This window comes from Antrostomus carolinensis, unplaced genomic scaffold (assembly GCF_000700745.2).
Source record: "Antrostomus carolinensis isolate BGI_N321 unplaced genomic scaffold, ASM70074v2 scaffold12685, whole genome shotgun sequence".
In the NCBI taxonomy this organism is placed as follows: Eukaryota; Metazoa; Chordata; class Aves; order Caprimulgiformes; family Caprimulgidae; genus Antrostomus; species Antrostomus carolinensis.
Window position 1 is genome coordinate 54,093 of NW_010317143.1, and position 14,891 is coordinate 68,983.

The 14,891-nt window shown below is 34.9% G+C and overlaps 1 protein-coding gene across 1 annotated transcript in view; it reads right to left on the bottom strand.

Annotated features, from left to right (window-relative positions):
• LOC104525353 (E3 ubiquitin-protein ligase UBR2) overlaps positions 1–14,678 on the bottom strand; it is a gene marked incomplete at its 5' end in the record, with an annotated part of 35,903 nt that extends 21,225 nt beyond the window's left edge. The window contains 16 exons of the mRNA XM_010168481.2: positions 131–179; positions 758–860; positions 1,130–1,182; positions 2,518–2,642; positions 2,951–3,014; positions 3,363–3,485; positions 4,900–4,965; positions 6,842–6,952; positions 7,748–7,809; positions 8,841–9,024; positions 9,778–9,906; positions 10,963–11,062; positions 11,146–11,309; positions 13,643–13,741; positions 13,816–13,914; positions 14,590–14,678. Coding sequence (XP_010166783.1) covers positions 131–179; positions 758–860; positions 1,130–1,182; positions 2,518–2,642; positions 2,951–3,014; positions 3,363–3,485; positions 4,900–4,965; positions 6,842–6,952; positions 7,748–7,809; positions 8,841–9,024; positions 9,778–9,906; positions 10,963–11,062; positions 11,146–11,309; positions 13,643–13,741; positions 13,816–13,914; positions 14,590–14,678 — 1,620 coding nt within the window. The remainder of the gene's footprint in view (positions 1–130; positions 180–757; positions 861–1,129; positions 1,183–2,517; positions 2,643–2,950; positions 3,015–3,362; positions 3,486–4,899; positions 4,966–6,841; positions 6,953–7,747; positions 7,810–8,840; positions 9,025–9,777; positions 9,907–10,962; positions 11,063–11,145; positions 11,310–13,642; positions 13,742–13,815; positions 13,915–14,589) is intronic.
• Positions 14,679–14,891: the final 213 nt, after the last annotated feature.

Genomic DNA, 14,891 nt, shown 5'->3' on the forward strand with positions numbered 1-14,891 from the left:
ATGAGGAAAACTGCTATATTTTCACCAATTTCTGGCTAGCCTAAGAAAACGATGTTAGTCTAAGTGTCAGGGCAATACACAGTTTGATAGGTGCTTCCCTCTTCTCCCATCTTCTCTCACAGAGAAATACCTGTATCTTCTCTGTTCTGCCTTTTCAGCTTTCTTTGTGCTTCCTCTGCCTGAAATAAAAGAATGATGCCAATATTACTCAAAACCTGTACAAATATAAAATTAATAAAAAAGCATTCACACTTTGTGACATTGTTACTGTTTTTTTCCCCTTTTCCCAGTCTTCAATAAAATATGAAAGCTTCCATGTCTTTTCAGTTTGTCTTACATTCTACTTGTAAAGTAGGGCCTGCACCTTCAAAATTAATCTTTCATCCTTAACCAGACTGGATTCTTTTTCTAGCATAAAGTTGTAATAAAAGTCTGACCTGAAATGGTAATTTCCATAAAGGTAAGTGAAAATACAGATTGCTTAAATACTTTCAGTAAAATAAGACCTAAAAGAATCCACAGACAATCTCCTGAAGCCCCACTGATTTCAGCAGCTCTGATTAGGGCACAGGATCTGAAGGCACAGAAAGCACTGCAAAATCTTGGGCAAATTTTGTCAACATTCTCAAATTAAAAGTTAACTTCTAAAAGTTAACTTTTAATCAGGTGATAATGCTTCTTCACAGAATAAAGCTCTGGAAAAAAGCAAACCAAAAAAGACACAAAATAAAACCCAGAAAGTTAAATTACTAGGTACCTTTGATTGCTCTGCCCTTGAAAAGTGATAGAAATACAGATTGAAGTTCCTGGCACATTCTGGTTTTAGTTCATAGAGCCCTCTGCCTGTTAATCCAGGTTTCCTACAAAAAACCAAAAACAAAACCCCAAAAATAAAACAAACCAAAACCACTTATGTTCATTGGTTATTAACATCTGAGCATAAAAGGTTAACTAGAACAGGTGAAAACCACTGCTCAACAGGCATTCTAGAGATCAAGTAACAGTATTAAGAATGATGCACAAGGAAAGCCATGGGGAAAACCCAGCCCCGCTTCTTCTATTCTCTTATTTTCACTAATTTAGATATTCCATTTTTAAAGCTGAAATATTAGAATAAAGGGAAACATACTTGAAACACGCCACTTCTTCAATCACACTTTCCATTCCAGTCTCTTTGTTCTCCTACATTGAGTGAAAAGGCAACACAGTATGTTACTGTAGTTCTTGGATTAAACGTATTTAAATATCATACAACACTGGATAAGCATGCAAAACAAATGTAGGACAAAATCATTTTAATGGCACTCAACAGAACACTAGAGCATGTAACATGAAAATATATTCAGGAATATAATCTCTGCAAAAAGTATTTTTAAAAAAATCATGCCATTTTAAGTGCTTAATTTTTACTGTTTTTCCCTGCCATAATAAACTTGGATGTAACAGTAGCAGAAGAAAACTCTAACTTAGCTTTCTCAACATATCTTAAGAATATACAAATCAGTATTTCTGGTTTCTAGGCCTTTAAAATGAAATAAATATAGGAAAGACAAAAAGACAAGTCACTGAAGTACAGTAAAACAACTACAAAAGGCAGCAGAGAAAATCAGCTCAAATATGTAACACTACTTCATACACAAACTACTTTTTCACATTCCCATCCCCTTCCTGTAATACATATTCACAGCAGTTAACAGGCCAGGGAAAAATTATTTAAGATTGATAATACAATTTAGAACTCTAACTTAAATCCTAGTTTGCTCTTCCATGCAACTCTAAAATATTTTTTTAAAAAAACATAATACTACCCTGAAATTTGACTTTTCAAATTGTTTAACTTGAAACTATTTAGGACAATGAAAAAATATTTCTGACTTTATAATTAAAAATACTATCAATATAGTAAAAGATTAACTTTTGAATTTTGACTGCCTTCAGAAATCATTTAAAAGATCACTTCAAAAATACTCAGAAAACCCCAAAATAAAACCAAACAAAAAAGATTAAGCTTTGGTATTCCAAAAAACCACTCATATCAGAATTCAGATAAACGCTTCTGTCCATGCAAATAAAGCATTTATGTTACACAAGTCATTATACTGTGACTGATTCCAGGTCTCTTCAATTCTTGTTAGGCTTTAAAATATAACAGTTTATATTTCTGGATAGCTCTAACAACCCACTTTACGTGTTATTCAGAGTTTACAAGCAGACTGCAGAAACTGCCGGCCAGATGGCCTGGTAAGAAACAGCATTAAAAAGAAAAAAAGAGTCAAAGAAGCTCCCAGGCTCCTGCCTCTTTCATATGTTGCTGATTCTTCTACAGCTCTTTCCTACCTTCTCCATGACAACTATTAATCTGTACTTAGGCTATCCTTATTCTTAGCATAATCATGCTGTTCCCATTCCACATTAAATGGTATAAACTTGAGCAAGAAAAATTTTCAGCAATCAGCCTTATAACGTTGAACTCATTTGTTTGTTTTTTTTTTTTCCCTCCCCTCCTAAGTTACTTACATCTTCAGGTAATGCCTTTACCAATTCACTGTGAGCCATTGGCCTGATGCTCAGCTGATGAATGATTTCTCGTTTGATTTCATCTGTTGCATTTACCTGTCCTATTCCAGGACTGAATCTTTCGCCTGTAAAAATAAAGTGTAAGTAACTTTTTTTTTGTTTTAATTTTACATATTTATTTATCTTCTTTTGCAACTTAAAGCAAAAGACTGAAAAATAAAGTCTCTTCTGTGAAATCTTGTGTTCACCCACCAGTGTTCAAAAATTTGTTACATTAATCCAAGCTAGTTTCAAGGCTTTTCTCCTGGGAAAGAAGTCAGAACTATAGGAAGTTCAAAACAGAATTTAACTCGACACGACAATGAAGAATGCTCATTACAGACCATTAAGGAGACTAAATTTTAAAAATTAATTAAATGTATTCTGAACTTACCAACAATCATTATAATGAGGTATAGCATCTCTTCAATAAGAGTGTTATTTTGTTGAACAACATCCTGAATTAAAATAAACAAAAAAATGATTTTACATTTTTCAATTAAGAGTAAAAAAAAAAAAACCAAAACCCAAACATTGCTTGTTTTCACCCTTAGCACTCCCAAAATAAACTATGCTGAAATGCCATCATAACTGCCTTAAACTTCTTAAACAATGCAAAAATTATGCAGCAGTTTTTGACATTTACCAGTTTGACAGGTAAAAATATTTATGCATATTTCAAACTAAATTAAAATAGGATAGGTTTTGCTTTTTCATCAAAAAATTGCACAGTCTTGGTAAACAGCATCTGATACACTTTTGAAAACAAAATTACGTATTTTCTATTGCAGTAGTACATAAAATACCTTGTTAGTATTTTCTGTGCTAAATCTTTTGCCATAGTCCGGAGTACTAAATATCTGATAAAGTTCAAAGCGACTCAGCATTATCATCAAGAAGTGATTTGGATCCATCATAGACACACCTGTCTGTTAAAGAAAGCAATTATTATAAACAGAAAATAGATTGTTATTATAGCATGTTTGTATATTTATATACAATGTTCATAGTATATTCTTTATAAAAATAACTCCCCTCTATCATAGGTATTAAGATCTAATTACTGAAGTTTACTCTCTTAGGACTCCAATAACACAAGTGACAGCACGTTTGACAAGCAGGATCCTATGCTTTATCAATAATTTCTGATGCCCTTTTAAGTGTAAAGTATTCAGGATTATTTCTTCTATCTCAAGTACTCTAAATAAAATTCAGTTAAAGACTTTTGGTTGGTTGGTTTTGTCTCTACAATCCTGTTCCTGCTGGCTGAACTTTTAGAAGGCACAATATCACTTAGTATATAGCACAAAAACATTAAAAACAAATTTCTATCCTCAAACTAAAGGTTGAAGACTTTTACAAGACTTCAAACCTTCCTGGAAAGAATACTAATATTTCAATGTAGCCACAAACATTTACTTCCATCTCTGAAAACTACTGGATAAAGTTTTTTATGTTTATTAAACAATTTATCTAAATTAGTCAATTATAAACATTTGTTGTTAGTTTACAGCTGCTAATGGGACCATCTTTACATCACAATTTCCAACAAAACTGAAGGATATCTACCCAAAACGGCAGCTGCAAATGATTACTAAAAATTAAGGTCAGATCAAGTCTCAAGGAAGTATGTCTGAAAGCAGAAATAACTCAGGATACATGCATCATATTGGGTACTGCTAACTCTAGGTAAGATTTGAGGGACTTCCCGAGAAAAAGGTTTCGCTGTCTAGGTGAACTGCACCCCCTCGAGCTGCAAATTTTAACTTTTGTCACTCTCAATGTAGAAGAAATACATCAGACCTCTCTGAGTCAGAGCTATTTAGACTGCTAGATTTGTAAAATCTAAATAATAATAATAATAATAATAATAATAATAATAATAATAATAATAATAATAATAATAATAATAATAATATCACAAACTACTATATGAGGTTCCACTTTCTACCCAGCATTTTAGATGCCAACTTTGAAGGGATACAATACAATGTGCAATACATACATCAAATACATTACTGAAGATCAACAGACTCACAAAACTGTCAGTACAGCACAATCCATTAGTTAAAATACTACATTCTTGAAGATGTAGCATTACATCCACATTACACAGAAGATTCTGCACTTTCCACAGTACATTTAAAAAACAAAGATTACAACAGTATTTCCTTTACAAAGTATCCCATTAAAGACAAATAAAATAAAAAAACCTTAAGTCCTTCCACAAAAATTTACTTTCTTCTTTGTCATTAAAAGGTTCTGATGGAGATGAAAACACATCACATGCACACATATCCTTGAAAATGCTTGATACAAGTGCAGACTGGTACATGTGGTTACCTGAAGCATTACTATGTCCTTGTCAAACATCTCCCTCCTGCACTTCACATTATGATAGTAATAAATCTGAAACAAACAAACCAACCACAATAATTAACAAACATCATATTTAAACTAATCCATTTTCACTGTGGAAAAATAAACTTTGTTATACAGTATTAGTAAACAAAAAATGAACCCATGTTTTGAAAAAAATACACAAATATATTTGTACGCAAAAGGTGTTTTTATATAGCACAAAACAAGCATAGTTGCTGGCTGGGTTGTATTGATTGAATGTCAAGATTGCACACATAGAAGGAAACATCCTGTGGACCTCTTTGGGATAGGTTTTAATATATCTACTTGTTTAGCAATTAACTGTTTCAAATTCACAGGAGAAAAAAATCCTTGCAGTTGAAGAAATGTTCTTTCTTTTTTCCACGAACTGCTCTTTAATTATTTGGGATATAATCTTCCAGGAATTGCCAGTTTCAGCAAAATGTTAATATTGTGATAGAACATACTTAACCCAGACCACCCTGGAAGTGAACTCAACAGTACTGCTCCAACCAGCAGCAACACCACAATTACTGCATGGCACTGAAATGTGGGCAAGGTTGATTCTACCACAATTAGGGAAAAATAAAGGGGCTGTCAAGTTTCTATGTGGGACTGGGAACAATCTTTAGCATGCTAAACTCTCCACTACAGACATACCATTTCTCACCAGAATTTCATGGAAGAGAGCTAGGCATGCCTTCCCCCTCTTCCCCACATCAATGCCCATTCCTGTCCTCTAGGAAAATATCCAAAAGGAGCTGGCTGAATATGAGCTCTCCATGGCCAAAGGAAAGAGAAAGGACTTCCAGGCTGTGGGAGCCATATTACCTGAACTAAATCAGGCTCTTAATTTCAAGTTGCTGACAACCAGAGGAAATGAACAGAGACTTATTTCTCCAACAAAAGCTCTGCTGAAATTTCAGATTTTACTTGCCTACAGTAATATGGGCGCTGCTGTAATTGTACATAAGTAGAGCGCCTTTTGATTTAATAATGACAATAAAAGACATCACCTTATTAAGATTATTTAGGTTAAGAGGCAAGAAGTGCCAGAATATAATAAGTTTGAGCAGCTTAATTCAGTCTCCTAGCACACATGCACTGCAATTATCTACTGAAGATGGGGGCCTGTGGGAAGGAAAGACACTTCTTGCAAATAAATCAAGTTAACACCTCACAGAACTAAATCCTGTTTCTGTTGCAATCCACGCCTTGCTGAGAAAACCACTTTAGATGATCACCCTGGTGGGTGGAACTGACACTACAGTACCCATTTTATACTTGTTATAGTTGAAACATCTAAGACCTAATTTGTACAAACACAGAGAACATAAGTTTAGAGATGGATGGAGCCAGTCTCCAGAAGTATGAAAGAAGTATGATAGATAAAAGCCAAGAAACACTTAGTTCTGCACTGGTTCTAATGCTTCTGTGTGTTTTTTTTATTTCAATTAACTTATAAACATAAATTGGAATAATATCTTAATGGTGCCTATTTTTACATTTGAGACAGTTATTTGTGAAGATGATGAATGCATTACAGAAGATGCACAGATCTAACTCTGCACTTAGTGCTGCTGTTGGACGGTACACAGTAAAAAGACTAGGAGTCATTAACTGCATTATGCTAAAATTTCTTTACACACAAAGCACTAAGTTCACTGAGTGCTTAGCAGTCCTGAAACAAAAAAGCAACTTCTGACTAAGAAATCAAAGACCATTAAAAGCACAAATATTCAAATTATGCGAGTGCTGATGTAAATGCCTACCTCGCACTGCCTCCCATAAGATATACATAAGTGAAATTTGAAATCAATCCAGAAAGGGGAGGTTTTGAGGTCTGAAATTATCTTGGGGGACTTATAAGAACACAGTGATTCTATAGTTACTATGTACTTACCTGATTAACAAGAGAGAACCCATTTCTTCTCCACATCCCTGCATGCACTTGGGCACATAGGACTAAGCATCGTAGAGGATGTTCTATTAACATAGGTGGGCTAAGTTCACTCTGCATTAAAAAAATGCAATATTTTGATACATATAGAGAAAATAAAAGAAAATAGGACTGAAATGAAGGAGGATGATATTTGTAATCATTAAAATATTTTGGCAATACAAACCAGAAGCAACTCCAATGCATGTATTACCAAGGTTTGATGAGCCTATTCACAATCTATCCTCGATTGCTGTTAACCAAGCTTACATTCTGTCTTTGCTCCACAAGGGCTTTATTCTTAAAGACAGCAGGTTTTGTACTTTAAAACATCAACACTATGAATTTAATAACGTTGTCATTTGCTTGCTTTCTTTCAAAGCTTAAGTGCTGCTTCTTTCAAAAGACACTGAGATTTCTTCTCCCAGTTATGTTTTCTCCCCTTTTAATTTATCTTGTTCTTTTTAACTTCCCCTTAAAGAACCATCATATCAATAAGAAAATGCAGGAAGCAAGAAACAGCTGGGGAAGAAAATCAGAACCTAGGCCAAGGAGAAGGAATCAGGTCCTGCCAGGAGCTCCTAAAAACAGTTTCTACTACAAAGAGAAGGCAATGCACAAAGAACAAAATACAAACCTTATACCCAAGTCTTTAGTTAAGAGAGTAATACTGACTGCTTATGTACCAGTTATGGATATCTAGCTATTAATCTTTTAAGAGGTAATTTTATGGACTAAAGATAGTCTCTCTAAACAGAACTCATAGCAAAAAGGTCCTTTGTTTTATTTAATAATATCCTACACTTATATAACCAATTTCATGTTCAGCATTAATTATATTTAATGAATATGCTACATTTAATTACATACCAGGGGTAGCAGCTCTGGAAACTTATATGCCACTTCAGTTTTACTCAGCAAAACATGCAAGCCTGCATAAATACATGAAACAAATACATACATACTATTACACACAATATTTTATATATTTCAGATAGGACAAAAAAGGTCATCTTTACTACTGGACCATTTTATGGACACAGCTACAAGTAGGACTGCAGATTTATCACCCTGGAACTACACAGCTATTTCCTGAAAAGACATATTACAAAGCATACATTTTAGGAGAATTAACGTTTTCCCATTATATCTGTATAAAACTTGCAGTACAAGTGAGATTTTTGTTTTTCTTTTGACTCTGTCATGTCCCCTCAGAGACAGCCAAGAGTCTTCGGTCTATCAGGTCAAGTTATCAACAACAAATACCTCATTCTTTCTATCAGTCTTTAGAGGCCTATAAAATAACTCCGGAACTATAAAATACATAAGAATATTCTGGTTGGCTTTGTTTTAAAGCTACAAGGGTTTTGCTTACAGATTCAAACATTCAAAGTTATTTGATGCTGAGCTGCACAGTAATCTACCTAAGAATTATCTTTTCACTTCATTGCCAGTGAATTTATTTTTATCATACGACTTTCTGATTCTGTACGTTAAAATTCATCAACCTTTTTTCAATACAACTGTTGATAGGCATAATATTAAAAGACAGACAAGCTTAATTTTCTGGTGACACATCTGTTTGATAAATCTGTTCTCTAACAGAATGTTGATTAGTTTATTCAATCTGACAGCTAAACATATTTCAAAACAGTCAACTACAGTCCATATTCCGTTGCATTTCTTTTGGATCACTTAAGTGGCAAAAGCAGCAGTAACTGCCTACAACACACCCCAGTGACAAATCCAGAGGCATGAGATAATCTCCCCCAGGCCTGAAACGATAACAGTTTCTCCAACACTTGTGAACATTTTGCCTAGAGGCTACCAAGCAGCTAGAAGATGGTCAAAATGCATCCTATTCAGGCTTTAAAACAACCGGTGGGTTGTTCCTTACGTACATGCAAATACAAAACACATGTACATTTTTCACTTCTTGAAATATTTTTAAACTAGTTCATACCTGCAAGTAAACGAGAAACGGGGAGATGAATGCTAACTTTTTCCTGAGAAACACAGTATCTGATCGTCTCAACTGAATGTCCACACATACTGAGAACAATAGGCTGTTCTCCGTCAGTAAAACCACTATGACACTGCATCAACACAGTCAGGCATTTCTTGTAAGCTTCAATTAACACTTTTTCCTAAAAGAAAGATTGCAGTTTACAGAGATTATGGAAAAATAAAAACAAACCCCAATAGAGCTCTGCAAAATAATACAGCCAAGGTAAAGTCTGATGAGTTTTGGGTTTTTACCTTATTAGCAGTCCTACGAAATTAAGATAAGGAATCCAACAAAAGGATTTTGTTGTTTTGACTGGAATAACATCCACTATTTTTTGATGTGTTGTTTTGGGTTGTTTTGTAACATATTATGGGAATTTTCTGAGCAGTGATCATGCTAGGCTAGTAAAACCTGCTCAAGTAACAAACAGTGACAGATCAAAGCCAGCTTGAATGTTCAAATATTCTAGGATCACTTGTTCCACACCCATATTTTACCATGCTGAAGTTCTGTACTCCTACAACTTGAAACACTTATGAAGTAGAAACCTGATTTATCATCAGGCAGCATTTGGTAGATATCCAGGGCCTACTCCTCTATGCCCTCTTCTCTGATAATTATAACCTGATAGAGTTGTGAGGATCTCAACTTTCAGATGTGTGACAGAACTTTCTCTGTAATATTTTTTTAAAAAGCCTTAACCACATTCTTATGACTTGGTCAGTTTAAGCCATGAAAGATATGTTTAAATACAGAAAAGATTTGCACTTGCTCAGAGAACATGATCTTGGCTTATGGTGCAATTGTGTGTCTTGCTCAGTTGTTAAATATTTGTTTGTTTTTTCTTCCCCTTCACAAATCCACATGGAAAAACAATTCAGAAGGAACTTACATCTAAAGCACACCAGTCCTGCATCATTGAAATAACAAGTGTTAATTTCATCTGCAATGTAAATGCTGCTTCCCATTCTGGTTCCATTTCTATGTGTTGTCCTACTTGACGAGTTATTGGATCCATACCCTAGAACAAAAAGAATTATGTATTTCAACAATATATCACTGAAATACACTAATGCTAATGTTGTCAACCTAAGACAGTAGCTACCTGCACTTATATAGTTGCTACAAGAAAAAAGAAGCTTGGGACCACGTGAAAAGGAATTCTATACATCCAAATAATAACAAGAAAATGAAACAGGAATTGGAAGAGAAGAATACTGGGACAAGAAAGGTTTTGGATATAAGCTCTATTTATTATTAACACCTGCAGCGATTTCAGTATTATGAGCACTACAACATTGTTTGCACACATACATTATCTTACATACACATCTTGGTTTTTTAATGTATTTTCTAGGGATGTGCTATTAAATGCAGTTAAGTACTAACTAAAGACTGGGTACTACAGTACTTAATCAGCTCCTGGTATAAGATGGAAAAAAAAAACCCAAACAACTGCATTATCTGAGAATTACAATATATTCAAGACAGTATCATAAACAGACTAACACAAGATAAGTACTGAGAAAGGTATGCTACTGAAGTACTGAAAAGTTGGAGTAATTCTGACTTATACCTTACTGACCATATAGTCAATTTGCCCTTGTGAAAGCTGCACTGCTTTTAAAATACTCCTCTTAAGGTAACATAGCACATGAAAAGGCTGGAGAAAAAAAACACAGTGAAGAGGTCTATTTGTATGTCAGGAACTATATATTCCTCAGCACAAGAAGCAACTCTGATGACACTTCAGTAGTAACTGGAGCTCTCACTATGAGGGAAAGTTGGTTAAGATGGACCAGATTTCACTCACACAATTAATTGTGTCTTATCTGCCCGTATGGCTGCACAATATGCCCAAAATGACATTTTTCTTTTTGAACTACTCTTCCTTTTCGCTGCCCTCTACAATAAACTAAATAAAAAAAATGTGAGATGTTATGTTTTGGCTCCAAAAGTTACACTGCACTGAAGTTACAAAATGGAGAGTACCTTAAATTTCCTACATTTTTATATCATGATAGTTAACGTGCTGCTTTAACACAGCACAAATTCTGCAATTCACAGATCTACATACCTGCATACATTTTAGTAGCTCTAAGAAGGCATCAAAACCCTCTAGGAACTTGTGCCTCAAGTCATCTGACCACTCAGTTGGCTTACTTATCAACACATACCTGGGTACATTAGAAAGATACAAGTGTTAATATTTTTTTTCCCTCCTCAATTGATCAAATTGGCACATAGTTAATATACTTACTTCAGATCCAAAATAAGGCTCTGAACACGCCTGAATTTGAAAGCCTGTAGAGCAGTGTAACGTTCAAACTGAAACCTGCCTTGGACGTCACGGTGCCTTAAGTGGTCCATAAAAGTTTTGATGATAGTGGTCATGAGATTTTCTTCCGTTATTAGCATTCGAGCCTATGCCAAAGTACATTGAAATTTGCTGTAATTCACAAGACACAGCTAACAAGAGTTTCACACTGTACCATGAAGTTTATAAAATACATTAATTTTTATCCAAAATAGGTACATCAATAATTAAAACAGAAAAACATATTGAAAGCCAATCTTCCAAACATTCACAGAGGAAAAAAAGTAATCTAGCCCCAAATTATCATAATCCAGATATCTCTTCAGATCCCTTCTGTACAGAAGTTTGACTATGGTTAGGCTCCTGCTAACCTGTATCATTATGACACAAGACATATGTTATTATGTGTTTTATAATTAACTTGCACCTCCCTTTAAGTATGTGTTGTCTCTCATATAATTTAGCACGAGCCCTTCAGGGGAGTAACAGCTCTTCTGCTTTCTGTTTACAAACTGTCAAGCACTGAGGTGAACAGCACATCTTCTGAACTACTAAGGAACTGTATAGTGCAATTTCCACGTGGAAATTATGTGAAATGACTTCCAATTCCCTTCAAGGGCTACTGCATATATACATGTGTTGTAGGAAACAAATCAACAGGCATGACAAAGTCCAATGAAGATTGTCTTCTGCACCCAACCTAACCTAACCCAACCCCACAACAGAGTAGGGGGCACTAAGAAGTTACTGCCATCTCCTACTTGTGAGCTCTTCCAGAACTCCCCCATTCTGTTGGTTCTCCAAGGTAAATGGGATGACTCTTGCAGTTCTTAGATTCCATGAGGATTTTATTATGTGGCTGGGAGATGCAGTAAGATTGGTTACTCTGATCTACCTCAACGACGCTGTGGTTGTTGACTAGAGCTTCTGGGTTCTACAGTTGCTAATGATGCTGCAAAATAGTTTCTAAAATGCTAATGCGGGAGGGGGGCAATCTGATGTTTAACATTTTCCCCAAAAAAATCATGATCGGTACAACTACCCATCTGCCCTCAAACCAAACAATCTCAGTTACTTGAGAGCTCAAACTCTTAAATTACTAAGATCAGTTTGCAAATGTTATTGGGGGGTGTTGGGGTAGTTTTACATTCTTCAGCTTATTTGTTCAGTTAAGAATAAATCCAAATGGCTCTAAATATAGAAAAAATAATTCTTATTTCATGTGGTAGGAGCTTATCATAATTACTTTCATGTTATGTCTATTCTATACTTCTACAAAACAGTTAAAACCAATTTGTTTTACTTTTTTGGCAGGCTTTTGAAATAAAAAACATGTAAAAGGGACACTGCAATTACTCTCCTCTAAGGAAATGTTTGAAATTCTTCTTTTTTTTTAAAAAGTATTAATACACACATTCTGTCATCTGTCAAAGGAAAAAAATAATACCATAACCATTTCTATAATACTAGTTAGTTAAGGCTAACTGTAAATCTGAATACTGGCAACATTCTTATTGAGAGCATCAAAATCAAAAGAAGTAATATGATATTGCCCTGAACCATGGAAACAAAATCCTGTTGATTTTCCATTAATAACATCCAGCCCTAGGAAACTGAAAACCAACTTTGCTCAGGATCATAACTGCCATGCTACTATTGAATTTGAGAGCTCAATTAAGTTGATTAAATTTGGAAGGATTCAGAAGCATTTGTTTTTTAAACAATTCTGGCTATGAAAATCAGACTTTTATTTCCAGTACAGCTCCAAAGTTTAACTTGTCTAGTTTGTAATGCAAGCAAAGACAGACTTATTTGGAGACTGCAGCTAAAAAAGATGTTTCCCAAACAAGCATAAGCTAGTGAAAGACCAGCAGAGTTAGTGAGCTGGGAGAAGTAACAGCGCCTGAAGCACTGTAACAAAAATTAACTGGAAACCTGAAAGAATGCACAGTCTGAGTCTAGAAGTACCAAAGGAAGTAGGGAATATCATGAGACAATTCCTGCTTGCACTTGTGCTGACTGGAAAATTAACATAAAGTGGATCATTTCTAAAACTGCACCAGAATGGTATGCTCTGAAACTGTCATATGCAAAACATAATGTAGATTTCTACAACGAGTAGCTGTGGCTCAGTATGATGAGGAATTTAAATGTTCTGTGTGTGCCTCTAAACAAACACTTAAGTACCTTTCTAAAAAAAGTAAAGAAAAAATGTAAAAAGAAAAACCAAAAATACCCAGCCCAGTTTGGGAAGTCAGACTCAAACTTTGCAATGCTGAATGCTTTACCTTCTAAACCCATAGCTCTGTATTGTAAACAGTCTGCTGTGCAGCAGCAGTGCCATGCACTTCCACTGTAATGTTAAAAGAAATCTTGATTCAAGAACCTTGAGTTGCTTTCAACAAATAAAGATTTCCTTTTTTGGTCTTTCAGTACTTACAAGAGAAGGCACTGTGAATATCTGTATCGAGAGGTCAGCAATTGAGAACTCTCTGTCGTGGTCATCTTTCATAAAATCACTCTGCAATCGCTCATAGTTCTATTAAGAAGGAGGCAAAAAAAGGCAAGGAGTGCCAACTATCAGTTTTTAAAAGAAAGACAGGCACTACTCACCAGAGTAGGTACAGTGAAGAGTTGGACAGACAGAGCAGCCACCGATACTGCCCGTTCGTGATCATCCTCCATATAATCTCTCTGCAACTGCCGGTAATTCTAAACAACAAGGGGAAATTCACCTCTAATCCACACTGACCTGATTTTTTTTTATTTAAATGTCTGCTCTGGGAAACTTTAATGCCAGGATAAAGGTAAGAATAGCTCTTATGGATTATTATACAGATATTTTGTACAAAGAACACGACAACTTAATCTGCTCACACATGAGATCTACACGCTCATTTTCACAATAAAGGATAGTATCTTATTTTCTGCTCAAAAAAACTATTTGTCTTCAGCAGAGTGAGCAGAATTTTGCAATGCTGATTTAAAGCATTTCAAATACTAGTTACTGCAGAAATACTAATCAGCATAACTGAATTTCAGCACTGTTTCTGAGTAGTGCTGTACCAGCTTACACCTCAACAATGAGAAGTGATTAGCTCTTAAGAGGTCATAGCCTGCAGAGTTGATGGTGAAGACAAAAACATCTGAATTGCTTTAGTTCTCGGGAGCCTGGAAAGCCCATTTTCTTCCCAGGAGATGAGACGTCATTATAACTAATATTTTGAAGACAGAAATAAGGTAGTCAGCATTTCATTTCAACTTTTCACTTCCAAAAAGAGGAAAAAAATTCTGGATAACAGCTCATTTAAAGCACTGTAAGCTAACTAAACTCTCTTCACTAGACAGTTTAAGCATTTAATGGCTTTTTGTAAGAAAGATACTTACTCTTGCAAAGCGGATAGCAAAAAGTTTCTTGTATTTCAAATCCATAAGTAGACTGCTCATGAATAACTGGTGATACACATTTCTAGCTCCTGTCAAGAAAAATAAATGAAGCATTGCATGTCACTATTTCTATCAACATATTATAGAAACATTTAGAAAAGTAAACTTTTACAGAATGAGGTAAGTGTGCATTTCAGAGCAGAAGCTGCTTTGATTAAGTCTGTAAGATGGTAGCAAAGGCTGAACAATAATACATTAAACAAAATTCTTCAAGTGCCATTATTTATTACTACTGTGTAAGA